Source organism: Fonsecaea erecta, assembly GCF_001651985.1.
Source record: "Fonsecaea erecta strain CBS 125763 chromosome Unknown Scaff35, whole genome shotgun sequence".
NCBI classification, from domain to species: domain Eukaryota; kingdom Fungi; phylum Ascomycota; class Eurotiomycetes; order Chaetothyriales; family Herpotrichiellaceae; genus Fonsecaea; species Fonsecaea erecta.
Genome location: NW_017387278.1, coordinates 1 through 17414, shown reverse-complemented (window position 1 = coordinate 17414; position 17414 = coordinate 1). Strand labels below are relative to the sequence as shown.

The window sequence follows — 17414 nt, the reverse complement described above, 5'->3', positions numbered from 1 at the left end:
CGAAAATGTTACCTGAGTATTTTTTTTTTCATCTCTCTCTTCCACCTAGGTAGGTGCCGGAGTACTAGAACAGCCACACTCCACTTTATGCTGGCGTTTTCTGGCATTCGGAACTCGGAGCTCGCGTTGCTCTGCGTTTTGCGGCTGTACGCCGAGCTCACTGGGGGCTAATACTTGGTATCCGAAAGGGCGCAGCATCCAATTTATTCGTTGATCATGCCACCGGTCTCCATGCCCGGATCGGCTGCGTGACTATCTCTGAGCGAGCTTGTTACGCTGCAGATTGGATATATTGAAACCGTTACGTCGGTTGCGCGCCATGGCTCTTGAAGCAGTGCAAGAACCACCAGCCAGGCCAACGAAGACAAAGAGGAATCGACCCTCGAGCCAACCTACGCCGGAGGTGACAACGATTTACGACTATCCGCATGTCTCAATTTCCACATCCCGTCTTGGACGCCACCCCGTTCAAAGAATACGCCCCTAATGACAATGTCGATGTGATTGTGGTCGGCGCTGGCCTCAGCGGGCTCAAAGCAGGTTACGAAGTACAGCAATCGGGGTTGAGCTGTCTTATAATTGAAGCGCGTGATCGAGTTGGCGGAAAGACTTGGAGTGTCGATCCTTTAGGCAAGGGCTTCGGCGTGGATGTTGGAGCAGCATGGATCAACGACACAACGCAAGCAAAGGTCTACGAGCTGACTCGCTTTCTTGGTCTGGAAACCGTTTTCCAGAATACCAAAGGAAATGTTTTGCAGGAGGATCTAGGTATGGACCTCTGCTCGTTTTCATACGGCAGCGTTCCCGAGGTTTGTCGCGTCTTCGGCGCATCGAAGTTGCGCGGTAGCGCGTTTAACAGATGTGCTAACTTCTGCCCCAGAAGCTCGCCGAGTCCGGCGGTGTCGATAATATGGTGTACATCCGCGACCTGGCCGAGAAAGTGTGTCAGACGCTCGACATTCATGACCCAGTGGGATCCGGCGGGGACCTCGACAAGTATACCCTGAGAGAGTGGGCGGAACGGAATGGGGCAGGTAGAACTGCTATCGCGTCCGTTTCTGTCTGGACCAGAGCTATGCTTGGCCTCGAGCCGTCTGATGTTAGTGCGCTGTTCTTTCTCAATTACCTAAAGAGTGGCGGAGGTCTCATGAGAATGAGATCTGACTCCAAAGATGGCGGTCAATATATGAGATTGGTAAAAGGTAACTGCATTCCTGTTTGATGCTCCGGCTGTCAAACATCATACTGACCCCTATCCTTTGTTAGGCACCCAATCTCTCTCGATCGGACTCGCTGGTCTCCTCCAGCCAGGCTCGCTGATTTTGAACTCGCCCGTACTTGAAATCAACCAAAACTTCTACGGCGCAACCGTCGTAACTGGCCGTGGAACATTTACAAGTCGCAAGGTCATCGTGTCAGTCCCAACACCACTTTACAAAGAGATTAGTTTCTCCCCACCCTTGCCGTACGCGAAACAACAGTTGAGCTCCGCAAACATCCTAGGATATACGTGCAAGGTGATGATCCTGTTCGCCGAGCCATGGTGGCGAAGCAAGAACTTCACAGGTGTTTTACAATCGTTTGAAGGCCCTATCTCCGTCACCCGAGACAGCAGCGTGGACTCAAAAGGCCACTACTCAATGACCTGCTTCGTCGTGGGAAAACCTGGCGTCGAATTGTCAAAGAAGTCCCAACAAGACCGGTTCGCGGCAGTGTTGGAACAGCTGAATCGATGCTTCGGGCCTTCGATGGGGGGCAGCATTCCTGAACCGCTTGCCATGACGGAACATGAATGGGCCAAGGACCACTGGGCTCAAGGCTGCCCTTGCCCGGCAGCACCACCTGGAGCCATGACAAAGTTCGGTCACGCGTTGAGGACACCGCATGCGAATGTACACTTTGTGGGCACGGAGACTGCGTTCGAGTGGAAGGGCTATATGGACGGTGCCATCCGGTCTGGCGAGAGAGGCGCGAGGGAAGTGGTTTCGGAACTCAGCAAGGCCAAGTTATGATACGATTTGCGGGAGAGCGTCGGTGACACAATAAAGCTGCACTGGGTAGTGACTTTAGACAAACTTGTGGACCTCCTCATCATGAACAATGTAGCTTCAGAATACTTCTTCTCCATCGCCCGCCTCCCGTACGTTCAGATTCTGCTCCGTTATGGGGTAAATTCCACGACAACGATGCTGACCGACAACAGCGAACAGCTGCCAGCAAGCGAGCCCTAAGGGTAAAGCTGAGCATGGCCAATCCTTTCCCAACCCGGACCCCCAACCCGCTCCAACTCCTCATCTTATCAAAAGGCCCTTTCCCCAGTCTAGACCAAGACCATCCGCACTGGGCGACATACTGCACCCGTACCCCGTGCAAGAAAAACCAGAAAAGAATTCGAACTCGGAACTCGGAACTCGGGAGCGCAAAAGTACCCACACTTCCCTGCCTGTTTGGGAATAGTTTTGATCAGCCGTATACAGAGTCCGAAGTCTCGTATCTCGTATCTCGCCCCCGGGTTTTGAATCCCCTGCTACCGCTTCTGCGTTGGCTTCGGAACTGAGTGCTGTGTTGAACTCGGCTACCGATGGTGGACGACCTTGTATCGGACAACTCACTCGTGCGTAAGGATCCCGGTGGAAGGGTGGATGGGTGGTGGTTGTATATGGTCAGGTGAGCTCATGAGTTGCCGGCTCAATTCGGTATTCCTGTGTGCACGATAGTATTGGAAGCGATGCCGGTCTCGAGGACAAATGACGGGCAGCAGCAGCAGCAGTAATGATGGATACGAGCTGGGACTTGCATACGGATTTCACATGTCATCGTTGATCGCCCCTTTTTGCGGCGGCAGAGTCCTGAAATTTCTCGCTTTGAGGGCAGGCGGACAGTGGATTCATGATATATTTCCTGTATGCGCGGATCATTTCGAGGCAGCAGCCTTAGATTCCTGCTCTTGCTTCTGCAGCAGGAAGGCAATAGCACCACCGGCAGAGCATACCCTCTCGACACTGATAGACATGCACTCAACGACATTCCCCCAGGGATCCTGCATATACACGCCCCTGTGTCCTAGCAACCCGTACCGGCTATAGTCCATCCATCCTCCAATTTGTTTCCCACCATCCGCAATGACCTTCGCCAACAGTGCCTCCGGGTTCGGATCCGTGACGCAAATATGGAAAAACCCAATGCGTGCAAATTCGAATTCTTCGTCTCGTTTCACGGGCGCGGGGTCGATGAATTGGAATACTTCCAGACCGACACCGTTGCCGCTCGTTAGAATCGCAAACTTCAACTCACGCATCGTCTTGGGGTAGGAGATGAAGATCTGAGTGAATGCTTCGGGCGTGGTCTCTCGGCTGAAGTGTCGGATTCTTCCGATTACTTGGAAGCCCAGGTTGCGCTGGTACCAGGCTACGAGGGCTTCGAGGTCGGTACAGGAGATGGCGACATGGTTGATTGCACGATTAAATGGGACCTGGAATGTAATAATCACGTAGATTAGTCTTCCGCAGATCCTCGAATACTTTGTAGTCGGGAGGGATCAGAGTAGAATTAATTCCAACTTACGGTCTCAGCCATATTGAAAGGATGTTGATCGATGAGGGCAATCAAACTAAATGTGATGAACTTTCGAAAAAAAAAGAGACTTTGGTCGTGAAGTGAAATTGTCCGTAAAAAAAAGCATCGAGGCTACGAAGTATGCAGGGCAACAGAATTTGGCCCAGTGACTGGTAGTCTGGTCTCCCGGTTTTGCGGTACCGGCAGTATCGCAACTGATGGCAGGGGCCGAAATGGCCGGAAGTCACCCAATGGATGGAATCCGGTGGGATCCTGGGTGTTATGAAATGTAAATTCGATCAGTGGGATGTAGTATCCCACCCAAAGTCGGTGTGTAGTATTTTTCTGGTTACTATTCGTAGGAAGTTCCGAAGAGGCTTTCTCGGAAGTAAGCAACAAGGGTGCGCATCGCTGGCGTCAAAAATGCAATTATACGTTTATTTCCAAGATCACAGCTTCTTTGGAGCGCTCAGACACTCTAGAGAGAGGTAAAGCCTACTTCGTGCTCGCCTTGATCGCCCCTTCAATCAGTTCTTTGCTCGTTGCCTCGGCAGTGAGGAAGCGTTCCATGGCATCCTTCAATCGGTCCCCTGCCACCGTGTCGACTTCAAGAGCCGCGTTTAATTTCGCTCCATCTTCAGCCAGATAGTCAATCTCGTTGAGAGAGGTTGGCAATACCAGGTCCGGGAAAATGGCTGTAAGAGGCTCTCCATAAGGCTTGCCCTCGAATTTCGTGGCACCAAGCTCATTGAATACTGCAGGCGTCACTGTCGATGAATGACATCCCAACCTTGCCGCAGCGTCGACTTCTTTGATGGAGCGGAATCTGTGTATAGGGAGACACAGAGTCAGCATTTGAGCTCAGAAAAAGATCTAGGTCAAACATATGTGAACATTTGACCTACGCTGCAAGTTTAATCATTGGCTGTCGTTTGCCTGTGGTGTTTTGCAAATGTTCGTAAATGCCGATCATCTGTACGAGAGTCCTAGAGAACGGATGCTGTGTCGTCGGGTCTGCCACATTGGGCCACAATGATGGATCTCGAATAGAGCGAACCTCTGTGAGGGGTTATAGAGAGGAATATGTGGATCCTGTGGCATATACGAACCGTTGTAATAGGGACTGATGAACAGGCAGCCAGCCTGACTGCATGCCACCGCTTGGTCCAGTCCAAAAACTCCTGTCCCAAGAGTACTAATTCCCTCACTCTGGAGCCTTCGAGCTGCATTCACACCCTGGCCGGTTGCAAGAATCTTGATGCAGAACCTGTTCCTTGGAACTCCAGCTCTCTCAAACTCCTGTGCATATAGCCTTGCATGGACCAGAGTCTGTTCCACGTTGTACGCGGCTGAGGGTATCGTCTGAACCAGCACTCGGCCTTTGATAAACGCGAGACTCTTCTGCAGTATTGCAGCAGCCTGTTTCGATCAGAGAATGATTAATGCCTCGTCTCAATCTCTTGATGGGTACAACTTGAAGAGGTCACGTCACCATTCTTGTGTATATGGCCAACCAGCCTTGTGCATGGAGCTCCTTGACCGTCTCAGCGAGCAGTGCAGCATTGGCTTCGGTCCCCAGCTGAAGGCCAAGCAAGTATGGATTGCATGTCTGGTCGTATGGTACTGCAGGCAACGTCTTGACGGTTTCTACGTCTGCCCAATCTATGTCCAAGTGCACTATGTTGTCTCAGCGTTGGCTGGGGTAACGAAGTGTGCAGCTTACTCTTCTGGCTGATGTGGTCCAGCCAGGTCGTCATCTTGGAAGGACTTGTAGGTGAAGGTAACAGCGGCACAAAGGGAGAAGCAAGTACCTTGTCAAACCTGTGAAAATAGCTGGCAGTATAAAATGAGACCCTGCGAGGTTGGTCTTGATATGTGGCCTTGTCACTTGATCATCGACTAAATTCTTTTTGTAGGTGCCGACGAGCATCTCCGTGGTTCCGGTGTGAAGCCCATTTCGGATTTTGTCCATCGTAAACGGCCGTACGCATAATATTCGGCAGGTGTTCTGCCCTGTCGCATATCCAGTACTCATCGAGGTGGAACTCTGCTGTGGAGAAGAACGCTCCCATCGACTGGAAGGTCAGCCTATCATTAGTCGTAGATAAGTAAAGTTTCGACGGTGTCGTCAGGGTTGGGCATGAGCACTCGTCGAGTTCCGAACAGCGGGCACACGCCCTATGCTTCCGTGTTGGCCGAAGTGTCATGACCGTTTTGAACAACACAAAACGATACACATAAAATAGATTGCGCTGTAGGGTCAGTCCCGATACATTTTGCAATCAGAAAATCGGTCAAAACTACTCAAGATGGGAGGTACTTGGCAAGAGAACAGTGCGGTCGCACGCCAGAGGCTGATGGACTCCATTCCCTCCAAGTGGCGCCTCCAAACACCTCCCCCCGAGTCTCAAACAGATGTTCGCTCGGTTCCCAGAGACTGTGGACTGCTTACAGAACGACAACTTGAAATTACAGAGCAAAATGCCAGCGAATTGATGCCTCAGTTGCTGAATGGAAGCCTATCGTCGGTCGAAGTGACAGAGGCGTTTTGCGCCCGAGCCGCAATCGCCCATCAATGTGTATGTTGTATTGTTCTTGATAATTCACTTTGAGCTCGACACTGAAAGTAGAATTAGGTGAATTGTCTCACAGATTACTTCTCCGATGAGGCTCTTGCACGAGCGAAGGAACTGGATGATATTCTGGCAAAGACGGGTAAACCCGTTGGACCTTTACATGGTCTGCCCGTGGGAATCAAGGTAGGGCGAATTCTTCAACAAGTTAATGACTGATACTGACAATGTGAACAGGACATCTTCCATATGAAGGGCAAGATCCTCACCATGGGCTTTGCTGCCTGGCATAACAACCGGTGCAACTCGGATGCCGCGATAGTTCAGATACTGCGCAATGCTGGAGGTATACACTCTTCTTTCCACTACCTTCTTCGAGTCTCAAGCACATTACTAACTAGTCGTCATGGTCGATATAGCTGTTTTCTTCGTTCGAACCACTATGCCCCAGACCGGAATGTTCCTCGAAACCTGGAGTAACCTATGGGGTCGAACAACGAACCCGCACAACAGAGGATTTTCTGCCGGAGGGTCATCAGGAGGAGATGGCAGCCTCGTGGCTATGCGCGGTGCACCTTTTTGTCCTTCGACTGACATCGGAGGAAGTATCAGAGCTCCCGGAGCGTTCAACGGAAACTATGCAATCAGGCCCACGGCTGAAAGAACGGCACGAACCGGATTTGGGACACTACGCCCTGGCCAGATCTCGATAAAGGTGTCGTCGGGCCCCAACTGTCACAGCATAGCCGACATCAAGCTGGGCACCGAAGTTCTACTCTCCCTTTACGGCCTTCCTTATGACACTACAGCTGTTCCTTTAGCATGGAAAAATGTCCCACCGAAGACAGGAAAGTTATGTTTCGGGTTGATGACAACAGATGGTGTCGTTGAGCCTCACCCACCTTGCTCCAGAGCGCTGCGAGAGACCGCTGCTAAGTTGCGAGCCGCAGGTCATGAAGGTATGCACCGACCGGCACAAGTTCTGTTTCTGGAGGCTATGAAGCTAACGTTGAGTCACAAGTCATTGAATTTCAACCACCATTTAACTGCTGGGAGGCTGCAGATACAACAGTAAGTCTTCACCCCCTTCCAGTCTCTCATTCAGCCACCATCCGACTGACTCGAAAAATTAGTGGAGACTATGGTTCCAGACTGGAGCAAAGGAGTCCAAAGGTCTGGTAGCGTCCGCGGGAGAGCCCCTTTATCCAACATTCAGCTGGTATCTGGAGACATTCAATATCCAGCCTCTGACGGTTCCAGAACTATTTGCTGTTTGTACAACCCAACCTGCACCCCAGTATTCCCTCTACTAACGTTAATCTTTGAAGCTTAATACCAAACAAGCCGAGTATCGTCAGAAGATGGCAGAAGCTTGGTATAACACCAAGTCACAGACAGGAACCGGCCGACCTATTGATGCTTTAATCTGTCCAAGCGCACCTTCTGCAAGTTTCCCACACGGTCATCCTGTTTGGTGGGGATATTTGAGCCTGTGGAATATCCTCGACTACCCAAGCATCATTGTACCGGTCAAAAATTTCCATATTGACCCAGAGGAAGACGCCAAGGATGCCAGCTACCAGCCTCGGGACAATGTTTTCGACAAGATGAACCAGGATATTTGTAAGCCCTCCATGCTGAATGCTACCAATCTTGCTGAACTGGATTCGAGCTAACGACTTGCTCTTCCCTAGATGATCCGAAGCTGTGGGAGAACTTACCAGTGACAGTTCAAGTTGTTGGCCAACAATATGAAGATGAAGAGCTCATTGCCGTGACCGAGTGTTTGGATAAAGTCTGTAACGCATAAGCAGGATTGTTTTTGAATCGAGCGGGTATAGACGCTCAGGGCAGATACAAGTAGAGCCAAAGTCGAGCTTGAGTCCAGATGCTACGTCCATCAGTCTGCACGTCGAGGCCGATGCTCTAACAGCCTCGGGTTGCCTTTGCAAGTGTTTCACAGAGTCTTGAGCAAACACCCTCGTACATCCGAAAAGGAAATAGAGACACAGCATGGTCCAAGGCTCCTCGAGCAAAGACCGAAGAAGTCGTGGGGCAATATACCGCAATATTTATCAATCCAGACTTGTCAAAGGGCCCAAGGATACTTTGCATATTTACTGGCATTCCATAAGAGGGCATTTTTACCTCCAATCGTGATTGCCAATCAATATCGCGCCTGGATTATCGCCTCCGATACCTGTACCCGCGCGGAACTCGGGGCCGATGCGCGTGCAGAAATCAGTCTCTCTCGTCATTGGGCGCATTCTGAATCAGCAAAGACTTACTATAAAGATGGCCGTTGGTGTCCGTTTATTAAAAGGGCCCATCTGGCAGCTTCGGATAATAGCCACGCTCATTTTTACTCCTCAGTCTCCTCTGCGCGCACGAATCGCTCGCTACTATTCGCAGGAGACCAATATCCGAAACGCAATCAGCAAATATGTCTCCCCCAGACCACATCACCCTCTTGAACCCTAAAGACCTCTTCGACTCAGCCCCCAGCTTCTCTCATGTGGCTGTTGCATCACCCGGAGTCAGCATGATCTACTGCGCTGGCCAAGTCGGTGCGGACATCAACCGGGAGCCTGCGGCTACGTTCGAAGAACAAGCCAGACTTGCGTTCAACAACGTGAAGTCATGCCTGCGGGAAGCTGGTGCAACACCAAAGGATGTTGTCAAGTTGACATACTACGTAGTCAACTGGAGCCCAGAGAGAGCTCCATTGTTTCGGAAGGCTTTGCTGGAATTCTTGACGGACGAGAACGGCTATGTTCATCGCATGGCAACAACACTAGTTTCGGTCGCTGGTCTAGCTGACCCGCGGTGGCAGGTTGAGATTGATGCGGTGGCAGCAATCAAAGCGAAGCTCTAATCTGTGAAACGATATTCACGAGACACAGCAAACTACTGTGATCTGTCTTTCGCAGCAAATCCCAAACTTCCTTCGATGGCAACCTCATTCTGATCGCCGCATGACTCTCTGCAGCTTGAACGAGAGTCCTCTGGGCTTTCAATGACATCCATACAGAGTCAGACACAGGGGCCAGGGCATAATAAATGGACCACACTTGCATGCGAAAGATAGATTGAATCTCACCCCAAGAACGAGCTAGCCAATTTTAGCTGGCAATGGCATCTAGAAATTCAAGTTGCCAATTTCATTAATACTCGAGGGAGGCTGCTTGGTTACTCTTTTGCATGTAAACAGTTTCTAATCCTCTCCGACGCAATTGTTTCGATTTTGCAGGGGTCCATCGAAACTCACCACCATGTGAAATTTTCTGTGCGCCCATAGCCAAGGTCTACCATCCGGTCCCCCGCCAGCAGCAACTTACATTACGGCTTTTCGGCGGATTGACCTTGACTGTTCATTTTCGTGTCAAGAGCGGGAATGCCGAAAGAGATATCGAGAGCTCAGGTCTCGACCGTTTGTTCTCCGAGTATTTCCTGCGCGTACCCGATATCTCCGACAGATAATGGTATTTCCAATCCTATCGCTTCACTCACGCAGGTCCATCGATACCTATATCTCATCGTGCCGGCTTGTCGGTGACCAACCAAATCTTACAATTATCTAGGTTCTCTTGGCAATCCCCAGATTTTGCGGCACCTGACCTAGGAGAATGGCCAGGCCTATGGACAAAGAAGGCATATTGTGGACCTAGAACAGTCCCCTCAACTATACACCCCGGCTATAGTTCGAGAAATGCTCCGCCTACCCAAAACCCTCTTGATATAGTGCCACCAAATAGCCCTGGTCTGGACACTGGAACTGACACAAACAGGCGTCTGATGCCGGAGCCTTTCGTCGAACCCGGTTAGCGCACGCGGCAAAGGCGGGAAGGTCTACTATCGAAACCTAATATAGTATACCAAATCTAGACAAGATTCCCGAATCTCTCGGTTCCGGAGAGGTCTTGGATTGGTCCCTATCACTCCAACGACTCGACAACTATGGGCCAGATATATAGCAAGCCGCGACAATCTCGACAGCCGATCTCCACTCCAACATAAGCACGCTCGATTCTCCCGTTGATTTGAGTCGTTCCTTCCTTCCAACACGTGGCTGAACTCACCAGATCTCCACTGTACTGTCTACCCTTGCAACCATGTCGACAGAAGAGATGTCCATCGAAGCGGCGCACGACCCGCGCCTCACCACGACAGCGTTCGAGGGCGCGAAAAAGCTTCATATCTCCGCTGAGGAAGCCGCCTTGATGGTCAAAGGGTCTATGCAGGTGAGACACAGGAACAGATGTCTATTGAAGCGCGCGGGATGACTGACCTCGTCTTCCCCAGTTTCCCAAAAGCTACCATGTCTGGGGTCTCACGATTCCGGCGTACAGCCATCCTCGCGTTCAGGTCGTACTCTTGGGATGCGTCATTTTCATGACTGCAGGTATCTACCAGGTCATCACTGCTCTGGGTGGTGCCGGGCAGCAAAGTGCGCAGCTTGCCGACTCGGCTAGTATCACACTGTTCTCCGTCTTCATGGGCTTCACCTTGTTGGCCCCGCCGGTATTGAACTACTTCGGAATCCGCCTCACTCTTGGAGTCGGCAGCTTGGGGTACGCAGCTTATTCCGCCAGTCTTTGGTGCTACAACCATACTGGTAACCAGCCATTTGTCATCTTTGGAGGCGCGTGGTGCGGTTTTTCAGCTGCCTTCCTCTGGGTCGCCGAGCGAGTCGGGCCTGTCGCATACGCATCCGAGGACCAAAAGGGGTTTTATGTTGCGATCTTCTGGACGGTCTACCAGATCGGCACTATGTTGGGTGCAGCTATCCCTGTGGGACAAAACTGGAACGCTGGAGTCAACAACCACTCCACGGTGACTGACGGAACATACATTGGTCTCTTCATCATCATGCTTTGCGGAGCAGGCGTCTCATTCTTGTTGCTTCCCATGGACAAAGTGGTCCGTGAGGACGGAACTAGAGTAGCATTGCCGGTGAGTTTTGTCTGCATTATCTGCATTATCTTCGCGTTGCTAGGGCTTCCAAAATTCATCATTCCAGAGTTACTGACTTTCGCCGAACAGCCTGCGCTGTCATTCAAGGAACAAATCAAAGCCTGCGCCAAAGTAGTCAAGCATAACTACTGGATTATGCTGGTTTGGCCCTACTCGTTCTCAGTCTACTATTACGTCGTATACCAAGCCAACCGGTACAACGGACTAGTGTTCACAGTCCGCGCACGAGCTTTGAATAGCTTGATGAATTGCTTCATGGCCATCCTGGCCGGTTGGGTCATGTCTCTAATCACGGACAGACTGCCGTTCAAGCGACGACAGCGCGCGTACTGCGGACTGTTCTTCAACTGGTTTCTCGTCAACGCAGTCTGGCTCGGTGGCTACTTTGCCATGAGAGAGACAGTCTCTGGCCTCACCGAGTCTGAGAAGCTGGACGTCTATTCCCCGGGCTACGGCGCAAAGGCATTCTTGTTCGTCATGTACGGATACATGGACGGAAGCTATATTACATATCTTTCGTGGTTCTTCGGCGCTCTTTCCAACGACGTCAAGGTGGTAAGTGAACTATGCTTCCTCTATCAAGCTCAAGGCCGCTGACCATTTTACAGCTCTCCGTCTTTGTTTCAATGTTGACGTTCTGGTCCTCGGCTTGCCAGATCGTTGCTTATACTTTGGATTACCACCACGTTAGCACCAGATTCATGTTTGGAAGTGCCTGGTTTGTATGTCGAGCGAATCTGTCCCTGTTGTCAGAAATAGAACTGACTATTTTGCAGTGCATGGCCATTGGTCCTCCATTCCTCTTCCCAATCATCAAGTACTGGATGAAAGATACCTCCGTTCTCACTCTGGAAGTGCTCAACGGCACGGTACCAAGTGTGGACGAAAAGACTAGCGATGCTCTACCGACCGAGAAAGGTATCTCGGCCACAACGACCGTAGACATGTTCGAGGGTAAGTAAATTTCGAGCACTCGCGGCCAAGGAGGAGAGATACCAGTTCTCCTTTCCGGAGATAGGCGCTTCGAATAATCTTGTGCATATGCTGTGCCTGATGAGAGGCTAGTCCCGATATATTCCAATGCATTGATTGGGCTTGATATGAGGGACGTTAACGGGGTCGAGAGACCTGGCCGGAAGCGAAGTTTAATTTTTTGCCTAGTATATAAAACATGCGTAAGGGAGGGTGTTTGAGGCTACCTATTTATGGGAGCTTCTTCCTGTGAAACTTGTTGAGCCTGGCCATTCTTTGCGTCAGGAGGCTACCAGATCCGAGTGCCGCGACGACCTGCAAGTAATACGGAATACGGAGGACTCTGGGCGTATCAGGGCCGATCCTTCGAACTGCTTTGGGCCTCCGTCCGAGGCATCTCGCTCGCAGTTTCTGAGCTAGGGTTCCCTGTACAAAACGCGCTGGACAGTTTCGCTTCTTGAATTCTTTTCTTTCCAGCAAGATTTGGCACTTCCTTCAGCATTGTACTGAATCCGCACCCACGAACACCGTGCTCGAGGTCCTGCTGGGAAACCATGTCTGAAGTTGCCACTTGTCTAGAAATGCAGAGCACCGTTCCTCGTCGTGCCAACATCGACGAAATAACGGAAGTCATCCCGGCCCTCGAGGGAGCATCTGATATCTTCACCAATGCTTATCCGAATTGGCAGGCGCGAGCAGCACGAGGCATATTCGGGGGCACCCTAGTTGCGCAGGCTCTGTCTGCGGCACACGCCACGGTGCCCCCCGACTTCATCATCCATAGCATGCACTGCCATTTCATACTCGCCGCCGTCGCCCACAGCCCGATGTTTTACCATGTGGAGCGAATCCGGGATGGTAAAAGCTTCATAACGAGGACGGTGCAGGTTCGCCAAAGGGGAAAATGCGTCTTCACGGCCACTTTATCATTCACCAGAGAACGCCGTGGAAGTAGCCAAAACGTCGAGCATGTGTCGCTCATGCCAACGGAAGCCACAATTCCAATGCCTGGAGTGACCACTTATCCTGCTTTTCCAGAGCGCGAGTCCCAGCCTTTCGAGTCAACTCTCTTCACTGTCACTCCAGCCAGCTCACCTCCCGAGAAGAGAATGCGCCTCTGGCTGCGAGCCATCAATCCAAATCGCGACTGCGGCCCTAGCCAACAACCTGCTAAAAGAAGCTCCTCTGATGCAGTGCAACAGCTTCAAGCACAGCTCTCCGCACTAGCGTTTATGACGGATGGGTATTTCATCGACGCAATCGTTCGAGTACACGGCCTTGCGCCCAGCGAGGACTATACCAAGGTTAAAGATGGTGTGTCACTTGCGAACGAGAATCGGGTCCAGATGATGGTCTCCCTCAGTCACACCATCTACTTCCACAACCCTCATGCCGTGTGTGCGGATGAATGGATGTTGATTGACGTGGACAGTCCATGGGCCGGAGATGAGAGGGGGCTTGCAGTTCAGAGGATATGGTCAAAATCTGGCGTTCTTCTGGCAACTTGCTTTCAAGAAGGCCTCATCAGACTGAACCAGGATAGCGGCCCGAGATTATAGCGAACGTGATGGAGTTCCAAGATGGCATTGAAGTACTCGAGAGAAGAGGAAAGAACCCTTCGAGAAAGGGGCTTGCGGGCGGCTCACCACGACCACACCGCTTTCATATCTCCTCACCTAGCCCTCACCTCTCACCTCCCTCTCACATTCCCGCTTCTCCTCGACTCTCTCTTGACTTACCCTCAGTGCAAAGGTCCTCGATTTCTCCTGCAGCTTAGTCATCTATACCTACGCCTGCACTAGGATTTAAAACCGGCGCCTTTCAACAAAGACTATTTCTGGGACCTAGAGTCGTCTCACCGTTTCCCAGCCTCGATCTCGAGCAGTTGAACTAATGCTTCAGCTTGCAAAGGCGCTTGGAGTAGAAATTGCCGCAGAGCCGACTACGCGAGGACACTAGTCCTAATAAGGTTAGTAAAAAAAGCTGGAGCTCAATAAAGAATTCAAGCCAGTTTGACAGCACATAAAGATCAAATACAAAAGCCCGGCCGGCCATGTCTGCCATTGATACAAGGCGAATTTTTTCAGGCATGTCAACACGATCAGGATCTACCCCTAGCTTAAACTGAAAGCCCGACCTCTGCATTACCTCTCCATCTCAGGGGTTGAGCCTCGCCCTTCCGCTGCGAGGAGAACAGCCCGGACACAATAGAGCAAATCCAATCTCATTGGCGAGCGCAAGAAAACTCTCCTTTGAGCCAATACCCGATGGCATGGTAAAGAGCTGGACTAGCACTGAAAATCCCGCCATCCCTGTGACGGTCTGAAAGTAAGCTTTTTCGCTCCCGAACACGAACCCATTTTCAAGGACCTGACTAGGGCAAACCACCAACATAAGAGCCCTAAGTTACGACGGATACCTCCCCGCTAAATGATCATTTACTCTTCTCCGCATCTGATACCTAGGGAGAGATATGGACGACGCTGGAAACGTATCCGAAGGGATATCCGACAACCGACGTAAAGGGGTTCTATATTCTCTTGCCGAAGATGGAAGAGGGTTATACGTTAAAGCGGGACAAAGCATTAGGAATCTATCCGCACAGCTTCGATGTATTCCCAGACTGGAGATTATATAAGTGTTATAGAATGTAGGCCACAGGCTCACCTCTCCTTCCTATATTTACTAACGCCCTAGGTGGAAAGATCATTCAGAATATCTAAGATAACGCCTAACTAAGCTACTTATTCCCTTTCTACAACTTATAACTCGTTCTTAACCACTATAAAGCGCTTCTAGGGTCTTCGTGGACCCTAGCTTAACGCCGCTATATAGGCCTTAGCTATATTCGCGGTTATAATCTTTAGATATAACTAAGCTATAGCCGGGGGAGTCCTCACTAGCCCGTCTTTCAATAGGTAGTTTGCTAAGATAGAGGTAATTGACACGACGGGCGCGCAGAAGTGTTAGGACTCCGCTATCTAAGGTAAGGCCCTATACTAGTAATGGACTGGGGCGAGACTTCATAGCCAAAGGTAATGCCTCTCTGTTGCGGTAGGAATATATATAATACACTATAACACTACTAAAATAATATAGATAGAATACTTAATTATTAGTCTATCTCTCTACTACTATCTATATAAAAATGCTATTAAAAGAAAAGAAATAGCTCTCTACTTTATCCGTCTAATTAGGAGCTACTATTACCTCCTTCTATAATATATAGGTACGTAACCTAATTGACTTTTCTTATTATAATAAGACTAGATAGATAGCTAGAAGTTTCTAATAAGAATACGATATCGATTATAACGAAATCTTCGCGAATATAATTAATCCTATAGTCTAAAGATTACTTCTAGCTATAGCGGCGTCTCTAGATCTAGAGATATCCTAGTAGGATATTAAAAAACGTTTATAAACGTAAATCTATACGAAAAGGTCTATATATAATAGTCTAGGGGCTTTAAAGATCTAGAACAATCTAACTAGATATACCTATTATAATAGGAGGAGTCAGTTAGGTCCCGTACCTATATATTATATAGGGAGGTAGTAGTAGCTCTTAATTAGATAGGTAAAGTAGATAGCTTTTTCTTTTCTTTTGATAATATATTTTATATAGATAATAATAGATAGATAGACTAATAACTAAGCATTCCTATCTATCTTATTTTAGTAGTATTATAGTGTATTATATATACTCCTACCGCCGTAGAGAGAAATATCGCCTCTAGCTGTGAAGCCCCGCCCCAGTTCACTATTAAATAAGGACTTATATAGGCTAAGATTATTAGATCGCGAATAGGAATTATACCTAAAGATCTATTATAATGACTAGATCTATTCCTATCAAAGATAGACTAATCTATCTATATAAATAAGAATAAATTAATTATTATATTAGTTTATATAGATATTATTACTATTATATTTCTGATAGATAAAAAGATAAAGACTCTATTTAAGGATTATCCAGATCTATTAAGATAAAGAATCTAGAAGATATTAATAAACTTCTAGAGATTAAAATAACTAGAAATCGCGAGAAAAGAACTATATTCTTTTATTAGGACTATTATATTAAGAAAATACTTAATAAATATAGACTTAAGGATAGGTAAAGTAAACTCGCTAGTTCTATCTTTATAGACTTAAAGTTTAAGTCTATTGAAGAAAACGTAAAGCCTAAAGATATAAAGAAGTTCTAATAATAAATAGAGACTCTTATATATCTTATAATAAAAACAAGATTATCTAATAGAATATTTAGCTAGGTATATATCTAACTCTAGTTTCTTATACTTTGAAGTATTAAAAAGAGTATAAGAATATCTATCTATAATAAAAGATCTAGATCTATTCTATTAATTTAACTCTACTAGTATAGATTATTATATAGACTTAGATTAGAGAGATAATATAAACTCTAGAAGATCTATAATAAACTATCTATTTATTTTCCGCAATACTCTACTATTCTAGAATTTAACATTATAATATATAATAATATTAAGTTCTTATAAAGCTAAATATATAGCTTTAAACGAGACTATCAAAGAATAATAGTATATTAGAGTACTATTAAATAAGATAGAAGACTTACTTTAGTCTTATCTCGCTATAGAATATCTTAATATCTATATAGACTTAAACTCGGCTATTAAAGTAGCGAAAAATTCTATATATTATATAAGAACTAAATATATTAATATATAATACTATTACGTTCGCGAGTATATTTAAAATTAAGCATCTAAAGTTATATAGATATCTATAGATATATAACCGGCAGACGGTCTAACTAAGTCTATATCTATTGAGTAATAGATTAGCTTTATTAAAGATATAGATTTATGAGATAATAACTAATCTATGTAGACTAGTATAATATTAAAAGATAAACGAAGCAAAAAGTTCCTTTTAAGATAAAGTTAATTAAGAACTAGAAACTATCTAGATATTATTAAGACGCTCTCTTTACTAATAATAGATTAAGAAACTATGAACTAATAGAAGAAATATTATAATATCTCTAGTAATAGCTAATAGTCGGATAACTCTACTCTCTATCGGTAACACCGTGTCACAAACGCAGCAGAAGAGCACGTGACTCGCATGGGAGAAGCATCTCTATGCGCCACTATAGCTCAAGGGGAAGAGCGGAGTAAAGGGACCGCTGGGACGGCCCTAAGCCAATTAGGCTTACTAGGCCTATAGGAGAAAAGGTACGCTTCCCACACACGGAAAGCTTCCTTCTCTCAAGCTTTGAGTCTTGTTGATACGATACGTAAAGGATACTTATTACCACGGATTCTATCTATCGCTGAGTACTGC

General features: G+C 47.9%; 7 protein-coding genes across 7 annotated transcripts; 5 read left to right on the top strand and 2 right to left on the bottom strand.

Annotated features, from left to right (window-relative positions):
• Window positions 1-428: 428 nt before the first annotated feature.
• AYL99_12099 (monoamine oxidase) lies at window positions 429-2012 on the top strand (the record flags this gene model as incomplete). The annotated part of the gene is made up of 3 exons (XM_018843580.1): window positions 429-809; window positions 881-1202; window positions 1267-2012. 3 exons carry the CDS (start codon window positions 429-431, stop codon window positions 2010-2012), a joined length of 1449 nt encoding a protein of 482 aa, XP_018687094.1.
• Window positions 2013-2914: 902 nt separating this feature from the next.
• On the bottom strand, window positions 2915-3576 carry AYL99_12098 (hypothetical protein; the record flags this gene model as incomplete). The annotated part of the gene is made up of 2 exons (XM_018843579.1): window positions 2915-3472; window positions 3565-3576. 2 exons carry the CDS (start codon window positions 3574-3576, stop codon window positions 2915-2917), a joined length of 570 nt encoding a protein of 189 aa, XP_018687093.1.
• A 474-nt stretch (window positions 3577-4050) lies between these two features.
• On the bottom strand, window positions 4051-5312 carry AYL99_12097 (hypothetical protein; the record flags this gene model as incomplete). Its single annotated transcript, XM_018843578.1, has 5 exons — window positions 4051-4381; window positions 4461-4614; window positions 4665-4974; window positions 5048-5232; window positions 5279-5312. The coding sequence occupies 5 exons, from the start codon at window positions 5310-5312 to the stop codon at window positions 4051-4053; spliced, it is 1014 nt and encodes a 337-aa protein (XP_018687092.1).
• Window positions 5313-5864: 552 nt separating this feature from the next.
• On the top strand, window positions 5865-7938 carry AYL99_12096 (hypothetical protein; the record flags this gene model as incomplete). Its single annotated transcript, XM_018843577.1, has 8 exons — window positions 5865-6134; window positions 6192-6314; window positions 6366-6474; window positions 6530-7087; window positions 7150-7199; window positions 7262-7399; window positions 7457-7751; window positions 7823-7938. 8 exons carry the CDS (start codon window positions 5865-5867, stop codon window positions 7936-7938), a joined length of 1659 nt encoding a protein of 552 aa, XP_018687091.1.
• A 633-nt stretch (window positions 7939-8571) lies between these two features.
• On the top strand, window positions 8572-9003 carry AYL99_12095 (hypothetical protein; the record flags this gene model as incomplete). The annotated part of the gene is made up of 1 exon (XM_018843576.1): window positions 8572-9003. One exon carries the CDS (start codon window positions 8572-8574, stop codon window positions 9001-9003), a length of 432 nt encoding a protein of 143 aa, XP_018687090.1.
• Window positions 9004-10240: 1237 nt separating this feature from the next.
• Window positions 10241-12064, top strand: AYL99_12094 (hypothetical protein; the record flags this gene model as incomplete). The annotated part of the gene is made up of 4 exons (XM_018843575.1): window positions 10241-10369; window positions 10431-11657; window positions 11711-11824; window positions 11879-12064. 4 exons carry the CDS (start codon window positions 10241-10243, stop codon window positions 12062-12064), a joined length of 1656 nt encoding a protein of 551 aa, XP_018687089.1.
• Window positions 12065-12628: 564 nt separating this feature from the next.
• AYL99_12093 (acyl-CoA thioesterase II) lies at window positions 12629-13633 on the top strand (the record flags this gene model as incomplete). Its single annotated transcript, XM_018843574.1, has 1 exon — window positions 12629-13633. One exon carries the CDS (start codon window positions 12629-12631, stop codon window positions 13631-13633), a length of 1005 nt encoding a protein of 334 aa, XP_018687088.1.
• Between the last annotated feature and the right edge of the window lie 3781 nt (window positions 13634-17414).